This window comes from Lacerta agilis, chromosome 14, assembly GCF_009819535.1.
Source record: "Lacerta agilis isolate rLacAgi1 chromosome 14, rLacAgi1.pri, whole genome shotgun sequence".
Classification (NCBI taxonomy): Eukaryota; Metazoa; Chordata; class Lepidosauria; order Squamata; family Lacertidae; genus Lacerta; species Lacerta agilis.
This window is the reverse complement of record NC_046325.1, coordinates 10,166,606-10,177,519: the sequence shown is the minus strand read 5'-3', so window position 1 is coordinate 10,177,519 and position 10,914 is coordinate 10,166,606. Positions and strand designations below refer to the sequence as shown.

The following is a 10,914-nucleotide window of genomic DNA, read 5'->3' as shown; positions in this document are numbered from 1 at the left end:
CCATAGAGGCAATGAATATGATTCAGCTGATTTTGCCTCCATCTAAGAGCAAGCAACATGGAGGAAAAGTATGGATAACAACAGCCCAAATTGATTTCATATTATATTATTTTAAAAAAATTGTGAAGGTTAATATACAAATGTTCCATGGTGCTATCTCCTTTGCGATTCACTCCAAAGACATTCAGGACTTCTCAGACTTTCTGCAGAAAGTGAATCCTTCCTGGGCAGATGCAGATGGTTTTATCAGCGATTTCTGGGAACAAGCATTCATTTGTTTACTTTCAAACTCCAAAGTGTCAGCAGGCAAATGTACTGGAGAGGAGAAGCTGGAGAGCCTCCCTGCTCCATTTTTTGAAATGAGCATGACCGGCCACAGCTACGGTATCTATAATGCTGTCTATGCTCTGGCACATGCCTTACATTTTATGTACTCATCTGAAGCCATCCGCAAAAGGATAAAGGGTGGAGACAGACTCTCTTTTCAGAATGTAGAGCCTTGGCAGGTAGTGTTTCCTTTTATTAAGTATTCACCTTGCAAAGTATTCAGTGTTGTGTGCTGTATTGATATATAATGTGACTTGGCATTCATCTATAAGTAAATAATTAAAGTAATAAATACATCAAAGATTCACCTTAAATTATTTTATTTCCTATGATGATATCAAGCAGACTTTAGATCACACAGACTTTCATAAGTGACAGACTAGCGGCAACTACTTGACAAGTTAAAAATTGTTCTAAAAATTTAAACATTTAGAACCGGCACTGTTCCAGTATTTCTACTGGCATTGAATTAGACCAGTGGTTCCCAATTAGCTAATTACTGAGGACCTTTTGTTTTTCAAAAGATAAGCCATGGACCCCTGCGTTTGAAAATTGTGATAACTGTATGGTAGCAAAGCGATTTTATAGAGAAAATGTGAGGTAGCCCCAAATAAGCAAAGGATTTTAAGTATACGAAAAAACAGACCATAAAATTTGTGATTTATCATGCAGAAATGACAAAAAATTTATTTTAGTACAAATGCACAAATTATGACATTTCTAGCAGCTTCTAAACCTATATCTGTATATTTATCTCTATCTATTTATTTATGTATATATCTGTCAAAAAAGGAACCTGACAGAGGGCCTTCTTGGTAGTGACACCCTCCCTGCTTTGTTTTTGCAACTTTAAACAATAGCTGAAAAAGTCACTTTATCTCAATTTATTTTTTCCACTTTATTTCTTTTCACCATTCTCTCAGTTTAGGGAAAAGAGTGATCTGACACCTTGCCAATGCCTTGTATTGGGAAGTTTTTAATGTATTATGTTTTATTATCTTTTTATATATGTGCCACCCATCTGGCTTGGTTGCCCCAGCCATTCTGGGCAGCTCCAAAGCAAATGTTAAAAAGAAAAACACTGAACCCTTTTTGGACTTCCAAGATGAGATGAATCCCCAACTCATAAGGCAAGATTCACTCAAAACCCTCCTTACAAGCAGTGGGATAGTCCTTTAAACTGGATAGTCATTAAAAGCAATTAGAAGTTCTTTTCAGTTAAAATGTAGAGAGCAATGCAGGGAAAGCTGTAATTAGGGGTTTTTTATAAGTCAAAACAACTGGAAAAAAGACAAAAGGAAAAAAAATTAGAAGAGCTATTAAAGGAAATAAGACATAATGAATTAGATTTAATGAAAGCCAGGAAAGAGAAAAAGGAAGAGATAAATAGGAATATAAAACTATTGCAAACTCAGGTCTCCACTTTACTAGATAAAGAGATAGAGAACAAAATAAGATATCTCAAACAAAGGAGCTTTGAGTTTTCAAACAAGACAGGGAAATATTTGGCCTGGCAATTAAAGAGAAAACAAAAAGAAAGATTAATAGATAAACTAATAGAGCAAGGAGAAGTGATTACAGACCCTAAAAAAATAATAGACTCATTTGTGGAATTTTATACTGAACTATATAAAGAAGAAAAATTTGACCAAATAGAAATAGAGAATTATATTAAAAAGACCAACTTATGGAAAATAGATGAGAAAGAGAGACAAAATATGAATGAACCAATTACAACCCTAGAATTAAAAGAAGTAATAAAGAGATCTAAGACAGGCAAATCCCCAGGTGTGGATGGACTTCCAGCCTTATTTTATAAGAAGTTTGAAAAAATATTGAATGAACCTTTGAGGATGGTCATGTATGGAATTTATGACAAAGGGATTATTCCAAAATCGTGGGAAGAAGCACTTATTTCAGTTATCGCCAAGCAAGGAACAGACAATAACCAGGTTAAAAACTTTAGACCAATTTCCCTTCTAAATAATGATTATAAATTATTCACTGGAATTATGGCAAATCAATTAAAGAAAATATTGGGGGATAAGATAAATAAGGACCAGGCGGGCTTTCTGCCAAATAGATATATGCATAGCAACATGAGGTATGTCATTGACGTCTTGGAGTACCTGAGTGTGAAGAAAGAGAAAAAAGTGGCTCTTCTGCTATTGGATGCAGAGAAAGCTTTTGATAGAGTTTCATGGCCATTCCTCAAAGGTTCAGTAGGATTATTAGGATTTGGTAAAAATTTCTTAAATGCAGTTGAGGCAATATACAAAAATCAAAGAGCAAAACTTATAATAAATAGTGAAATAACGGCAGAAATAAAGACACAAAGAGGTACCAGACAGGGTTGCCCTTTATCCCCATTACTTTTTATATTAAGTTTGGAATTTCTATTGGAAAATATGAGAAATGATATTAGAAAAACACCTGTTACGAAGCAGAAACAAAGTAATATCAAACATGTATAACATATTACTGGAATGGGAGGTCAAAGACGAGATGGTTAAAGAAACTATGATTAAATGGGCAAGAGACCTGGGGAAGATAATTGAATTGGAAAAATGGGAAAGACTGTGGAAAGAATCGTGGAAGTTTACAGCGGCGGAGGGGATTAGGGAAAACATGATTAAGATGTTCTACAGGTGGTAAATGACACCAAGTAAAATACATAAAATGTATAAAACAAAAAGCAACTCTTGCTGGAAATGTCAAAAGGAAGAGGGGACCTTCTTACACATGTGGTGGCATTGCAGGGTAATTCAAAAATTTTGGAGCCAGGTTTTAGAAGAAATTTTAAAAATGATGAAATATAACATAAAGAAAAATCCGGAATTATTTTTATTGGGAATTTTGGATGGAGAAATAAACAAACAAGATGAAAAACTTTTTCACTATGCTACAGCTGTGGCCAGAACTTTGATAGCCCAATATTGGAAAAAGAAAGAAATGCCGGGAATTAAAGATTGGCAAGAAAAAATATTTAATTATATTGATCTGGCTAAATAAACTGATAAAATTAGAGGAAGTTGTGATCAAAAATTTAAACAAGACTGGGGGAAATTTGGAGAATACCTGAAAAAGCAATGCCCCACTGTGAAATGCTGGCCCCATTTCTAGACATTCTGTATTGTGAATAAAAGTTAAAAAGGAAAGATAGAAGGAAATAGAATAGAGGGATTATAAAGAATATCAGAGTAGTAAAAAAGAAGAGATAGATCGATTTCCTCGGATGATGAAAAGTGGAAGCCATGAGGGAGGAGGAGGTAATATATAACAGAAATAGATAAGAATGGACAGAAGAACGGAAGAAACAAGTATTGCTAAAGGTTAGTAGAAATTGATTTATATGAATGTTGAATACTGAATCGGATGTTATTACGTTGGTTTTGTATTATTTTTAATTTAGGTATATTTGATTGTATTATTTGTATGTATCTTGAGGTTTTACTTAAGGAAGAACTCAATCTGTAAATTTCAAATTTTATTTTTTCTTTAGTTAATGTTTTTATTTCAATGGTGTTTTTTCTTCTGTATTGATGTAATAAAGTTAATAAAATTTTAAAAATAAAATAAGAATAAAAAAATGTAGAGAGCAAGAGGAAGGGATCCCTTACATATATATCTTTTATGATAAGCACATGATCCCGCTCCTTGGAGCAAGCCATTTGCACTCTCTCCTCCCCGCCTCCAATTGCAAGAGCCCTAATAAACTGTGTTAGAGGTTCCCCCCCCCCAATCCCACCTCACTTGCCATCCAGCGACTCTTTCACTAGTTTTCCCCCATGCCAGTAAAGAGGTAATGGTTGCAAGCAGAGGTTGGGTGATCTGTGGAAGGTTTTCCCTGTGCAATTAACAAGATGGCAGGGGATGGTGCTGCAGACCTCCTGGGTGCATTCTGTGGAACCTCTGGGGTCCCCAGACCCCTAATAGGGAAACAAAGAATTAGACAATCTGTTGCATGAGGATAATGACATGAATTGGCCAAGTGGAATGTATCTCAAGCAGCCTGAAATGACCCTTGTGGCCAAGTGCACCATGTTCCGCCCCACATTGTGGGTGTCTGGTGTGCATGCGTGGTGTCGTGCGTTGCATGTGATGTCACACACTATGAGGAGCCCTGGCAGGCCCCCTGGCCTTTCTAAGGACACTTTAGGGCTTCTCCCAACAGCATTCAGAGTCTTAAGGGGCTCCATCGACCCCTCCCACTGCTCCGTAGAAGCCCACTGCTGCAGTAGGAGGTGGCAATGGAGCCCATCACTACAGTAGGAGAGCCCGCCAGAGCCCTTCCAACTGCAGAATATTGAGGGGGTCTGGCCCTCTCATTCAAAATTTTCTGGGCATCTGGGCACCTGGGCCCTGCAGAGATAGTGCCACTGCTTGTGGCTTTCTGTAGTTTCTCATGGTCAGATAATATACATGAAAATGTGCGTCTTTCATGGTAACTCAAACAAACAGAGCCAGGAAAAGATCTTAAATTTTCCCATGAAAACTTGAATTATCTTAGTAATACTATTCATAAACACTTCATAGACATTTTGTTTCCCTTTCCACCTAGCTGCACTCATTCCTGCAGAGGATCTCATTCAACAACAGTGCTGGGGATGAAATTACATTCAAAGAACATGGAGAATTAGCAGCTGGCTTTGATATTACAAACCTGGTCACTTTCCCAAATAATTCCTATGTCAGGGTCAAAGTTGGAGAGCTGGATCCTCAGGCCCCTCCAGGAAAAGAGCTCTCCATTAACGGGGATGGAATCCAATGGCACAGAGTCTTCACTCAGGTAAGGAAATCACTGCACACAGTTGGGAGAGCATGTATTTTTTCCACTTGAGGTGAAAAGGGAAGTGTTGCCCACTACTAATAATGCCGACACAAATAATTTTATTATTAAATAAACAAATGAACCACTCAAAAAGAGCAATATGCTCAGTAACTGTATCATTGTGAATGAACATTGTATCTTCGTGAGTTTTTCTGATGCTGCTTGAGACTCAAGTGTTGAATTGGAATGATAGAAGCAGGGGTGTACGAAGGTGTTTGTCAGGTTGGCCCCTCCCACAGGCCCAGGCCCAAGAGGAGCCCCTGCAAAATCATGCCTTGCTTGGAGTGGCTTGCAGCCCAGCTGCCCATCCATGTACTCCATGGGCTGCTGGGCAAGGCATGCAGGCTCCTCTCAGTGCCTCAGGGGAGGAATCCAGGTGCTTGTCATAGTCCTGGGCTGCCAACCATGGCAGAGCTCAGTGGAGGGAGAAGCCAGACAACCAGCCAAATCTCAGGGGGGTACTTGCCTGAAGTAAGAGTCCATATACACGCTCCTGTCCAGTCGTAAGGTCAGGAGTATCTCAGTTCACATTGTCAGACAATCTGGGGGTCAACAAACCTGAGGGTCAAAAATCAGGAGAAACAAGAAGCAGCAAGGTCTGATCAGGAATGGCAAATGTTGTTTCCAGCAACTGACTGAGGCTGGAAACCTTGCTTTAAAAGCTGGAGCCAGCAGGTTCTCATCAGGAACAAGAAGGCTGATCAACGGCAGGTGGAGTTACTTCGTCTTCTGCTCCTTCAGGCTGCTGCTCACAAGGGAAGCCGACTCCTGACCCATGACACCACTGGCATAGGTCATCAGAAGAGCTGTGCACTTCCAAATCCCTACTTAGCTGTTGGCACTATTATAAGTGTGAGTAGAGCACCAAGCTTAGCTCTGAGGAAAGAAAAGAGAGGCTGGTGGATGGAGTTGCAAGAGATTGACGGCTTTTTGTCAAGCGAGGGAGGCAGGCAGGCTGACCCACCAACCAACCAAAGAGGGCAGGAGGAGGAGCACAAAAGGTGATGAAAAGCAAAGTTTTAGAAATTCCTGTTCCATGGCCTCTTCCGACTTTGGAAGCACTGATATCTCCTTGTCAATTGTGCAAGGGATGGTGGGGGTGCCAAAATAGCTCCTTGCCAAGGGCACAAGGGATCCTAGGTACACCTCTGCATAGAAGGCATCAATATCCTCAGAAGCAGGTCTCAGTTTTACTGGAACTAAAGGTGGCAATATGATTGCTCCTGCTTTGAGGATATATATTGTAAAGAAAAAGAGCACTAGGTAAAATTCATCTACAGTTGATTACTGAATGAGAAATCTTCAGTATTTCTGCCCAGAAAGGAATTATTATTTTACATGAGCTGCATTAATTCCATTATATATCCAACAGTGCCAGTTTCAGCCTAAATAAATTATGTATAAAGTAAAGAACAATTAGAATATTGATTTAAGATTGTTCTCTTTCAGGTTCACACTAATAAATATTTTCAACATTTAACATTTCTGGCCCTCCTATTTACTGATAGATCAACTGATATTAGATGAATCCTCTGAAACATTTTCTTCATATTAACCTCTTCATGTCTATTTGAATAGGTGCCACCCCTTTCCTTATGTAATGCCAAATGCCTTCCAGGTTATGAGAAGAAAAAGAAGGAGGGGAAGAAGTTCTGTTGTTATGACTGTGATCCATGTCCTCATGGGATGTTCTCAAATGAGAAGGGTGAGAGATGTCATATTAGCTTATAAAAGTTATTTTAGAAACCTCTGAGGAAGTCAGCAATGGGATTTGCTCTGTATTATTCTACTATTAACAATAGTAGAATTATCTCCCTTCTGTCTCAGTAAAAGCTGCCACTATGAAGAAATTATATTAGCCTTCTATGGGGTATATCCTGAGAAAGTGACTTTATCTGTAATGTAAAGATATTCCATCACTGAATGTACAAGGATCTTTTAAACGTTATTAAATATAACGTTTCATAAAGTTTAATGCAGTTTTCCATTGCCGGTGGCTCACTTCTGTGGTGTCACATTTTAATAATGCATTTTAATGTTATAAAACATAGTTTGCTTCACCTCAATCTGTTTTGATGCAACAAGACATAAATTTCATAACACATTTTGTCCTGTAAGACAATACAAAAGTTTTGGGGAAGGGAGGATGGAATAGAAGTACTGTAGCGGTTTTTTCTCAAAGACTAAGGCTCTTTGGGGACACTGTAGTGCTAAAAAAATGGAGGAGAATGACTAAAAACATAGTTTTCCAAACAGGAAATGTCATGTTTCATGCATATATTGATCTTCAAAGCTTCTAGGGCACAAGCATTTGCACTAGAAGTTTTGAAACTTCCTCATTGAAAAACTATGTAAGTGGACTCCTGATTTTAAAAACACCCTTAAATATATTCTGGATTGTTTCCAATTGTCATGCAACCATTTTTTTCAGAATTGGAAACCTGTGCCAGATGTCCTCCAAATCAATATCCAAATGAAGAGCAGAATGAGTGCATTCCCAAGAAACCAAACGCCCTATTCTTTGGTGAAACTTTGGCCATTGTTTCAACATTCTCTGCGCTTTTATTCTCTCTGATCACAGCTGTGGTACTTGGCATTTTCATTAAGCACCGGGACACTGCCATCGTCAAAGCCAATAACAGAAGCCTCACTTACATTCTCCTCATCTCCCTCCTCTTGTGTTTCCTGTGCTCCTTGGTGTTCATTGGAATGCCTAATAAGGCAACCTGCCCACTCCGACAAACAGCTTTTGGCATTGTCTTCTCTGTGGCCCTCTCCAGCATCTTGGCCAAGACTGTTTCAGTAGTTTTGGCATTCATGGCTACCAAGCCAGGGTCCAGGATCAGGAGATGGGTAGGCAAAAAACTGGCTTATTCCATTGTCCTTTCCTGCTCTGGGATTCAAGTAGGAATCTGTGCCTCCTGGTTGGCAACCTCTGCCCCATTCCCAGATGTGGATATGCACTCAATGAGTGAAGAAATAATACTATTATGTAATGAAGGGTCAGTTCTCATGTTCTATGGTGTTTTGGGCTATATGGGTTTCCTGGCCACTTTCAGTCTCACTGTGGCCTTCTTAGCCCGGAAGTTGCCTGACAGCTTCAATGAAGCCAAGTTCATCACCTTCAGCATGCTGGTCTTCTGCAGTGTTTGGCTCTCCTTTATTCCCACATACTTGAGCACCAGAGGAAAATACATGGTGGCTGTGGAGATCTTCTCCATCTTGGCTTCTAGTGCTGGGCTGCTGTGTTGCATCTTTTCCCCTAAATGCTACATTATTGTAGTGAGGCCTGAGCTGAATAACAGAGAACAGCTGATATGGAGAAGGATGTAAATAACAGTATAGTTTGTCATTTCTGTATTTAAACTGTACAGACTTTTGGCAGCTTGTGTCATCACGCCTCAAGGAAGCCAATCAAGAAATGCCACTATGCTAATTACCAACCCAACCATTTCCCTACATGTACTGATTATTTTAAGAAATGAATGGAAAGTGACAATTTCCTGGTGACAGTAGTTCTATTAAATCATGGATCATGTTTTGTGTGTTTCATTTTTAAGTCCCTACATTTATGTATGTATTCTTTTATACTGATTATAATATGTTGAAGCAGAACATTAAAAAGTGCTCCAAACTGGGAATCACATGTGCACTCCACTAGAACTCCCAGGATAAACTTGGATTTCTACACTTCTGGAAGCTCATACCTCAGTTGACATGGGATTGTGAAGGGAGGCAGGAATTGACTCAACTTGCCATACATAGACACTGCTCCAGATTCTGAGGTGTCTAATGCTTGACATACCCCTAGCTAATCAATATCACCCTAGAGATGGAGCCTTATTCTACACCCCACTCTTATTTGCACCAAGGGTAGTCAATCTGTGGCCCTCCAGATGTTGCTAAATGGCAGCTCCTACCAGCTCACAACAAACCATTATTATCAAGGATGATGGAAGTAGTAGTCCTGAAACATCTGGAAGGCATAATAGTGCCTATTACTACCTTTCACTAATGGGCCACCCTGACAGTCTTCTGAATTAACGCTTCCTACCAGAATAAGAGAGAGATGTCTTAAACCAGTGTGCCATGGCATAGTGGGGTCCCTTGAATGATGGACAGGGGTGTAGCAGACAACACTGGCCTCTTTCCTTCTTTCCCCCAATGATGCCCTCTTGTGACTCGGCCTCCCATAGGCTTGTACAGCCTTGGCTATAAGCTCCCCAGGTGAATGGTGCCTTGGGGGCTGACCAGGGGATGCTTCCAAGACCCATGTGGAGCAATGTTAAGAGTAGGGGGGTAAAGGGGCAGCTCAGACAAGGGGCGGCAGCAGCAGCTGCCCGGAGGACTCCCAAGGAGACATGAGAAGAGAGGAGGCTAAGGGAACATGCTATGAGGGAGGATGTTTGAAAAAGTGTGGGAGGCTGCAAGCTCTGCAGGCAAGGGGTGACATAACTGGGCTCCTGAGCCCCATAGGGGTGCTGCAGAAATTATGTAGCTCATCAAGGGAGCCGTGGAATCTAAAAGGTTGAAAACATCTGTCTGTCAGGCTGTCGTGAAAAGCCCTTCCATCTGTGGTGCAACGCTGTAATCAGAAACAGGCACGGCTTGACAGTAATCAACCTTATTGCTCAGTAACCAACCAGTGCAACCAGTAACTGCATTTCCATCAGCTAAGCAGGTGCGTTGCAGAAGTTAAATTCCTGCCCCTTTCATCCCCTATTTATACCTCCCTTCTTAATTCTTCGAGCCTTTTCTCGACTCTTTGTTCTCGCGCTGAGAATGGGGAAGGGGAAAGAGTCGAATCAGTTCTGTATGGCAGAGCAGAAGTCAAAACCCCTACTCCTTCTCTATCAGTGTCTGTGGCTACCTCAAGCCTCTCTCTTTCACCTTCACTCTCTGCTGCTGATTCCTCTCTCTCCCACCAGTCTGAACCTGGTTCGAATTCTCCCTCCCCCTCAGGTGCCTCCTGGGCCACTGGCTGCCACCACTCTTCTTCGTCCAGCCAGTCCCTGACTCTGTCTTTGATGTTCCCAAGCATGTCACTCTGCTTCAAATGGTTTGTACATGTTCTTTCAAAAGTATTGAGACTGTATTATCCAGGGTCTCTACATCCTGATATGGTTTGGACCCTTTCCATCATTTTTTCCAGGATCTAGCAAATGGAAACAAAGTTACACGTGTCAGAGAGTGTCAAGGCCAATAGCAGTAAGAAATTAGATAAATGGGGAAAGGATGCAGTTGGCTCACCTCTAAACACATTCCAATAGAGGAGTTTTTAGGGAAAAGATGGATGGTTGCCTACAGGTGGGGCATTTTTTTAAAATTAAGAAAATAATTTTATTTCAAAATCACAGAAAACAAAAAACCACATACAAACATCACATTTCAGAAATATCACATTCAAATTCTATATTCATATACATTTTCTAATTTTAATTGTACATTCCCACTTTCCCACCTCCCTACCACTCCCCCTCACCCATGTGTGATCTCAATATTTTACTTTGACCCATTAGTTACCGGTATGTTGAGTTTTGTTTACTTATCATATAATTCATTTTATTATTCTTTCTTGTTTTCCCCTGCACGTTTTGCACCGTATCCATTAATATATCAATTCCAGAGCAGTATTTCTTCATGCATTCATTCTTTCCTTCCCACTCCTTATTTTCTGATTTGAGTGTCCTCTAATAATCGCCGTCAATTTTGCCATTTGTACAAACTCGCAAAGTTTACTTCGTCCTTCTAATAAT

The 10,914-nt window shown here is 40.1% G+C and overlaps 1 protein-coding gene across 1 annotated transcript; it reads left to right on the top strand.

Annotated features, from left to right (window-relative positions):
* Nucleotides 1-2,426: 2,426 nt before the first annotated feature.
* On the top strand, nt 2,427-8,491 carry LOC117057368 (vomeronasal type-2 receptor 26-like). The gene is made up of 4 exons (XM_033168211.1): nt 2,427-2,549; nt 4,889-5,116; nt 6,737-6,863; nt 7,590-8,491. Exons 1-4 carry the CDS (start codon nt 2,427-2,429, stop codon nt 8,489-8,491), a joined length of 1,380 nt encoding a protein of 459 aa, XP_033024102.1.
* The last annotated feature ends 2,423 nt before the right edge of the window (nt 8,492-10,914 follow it).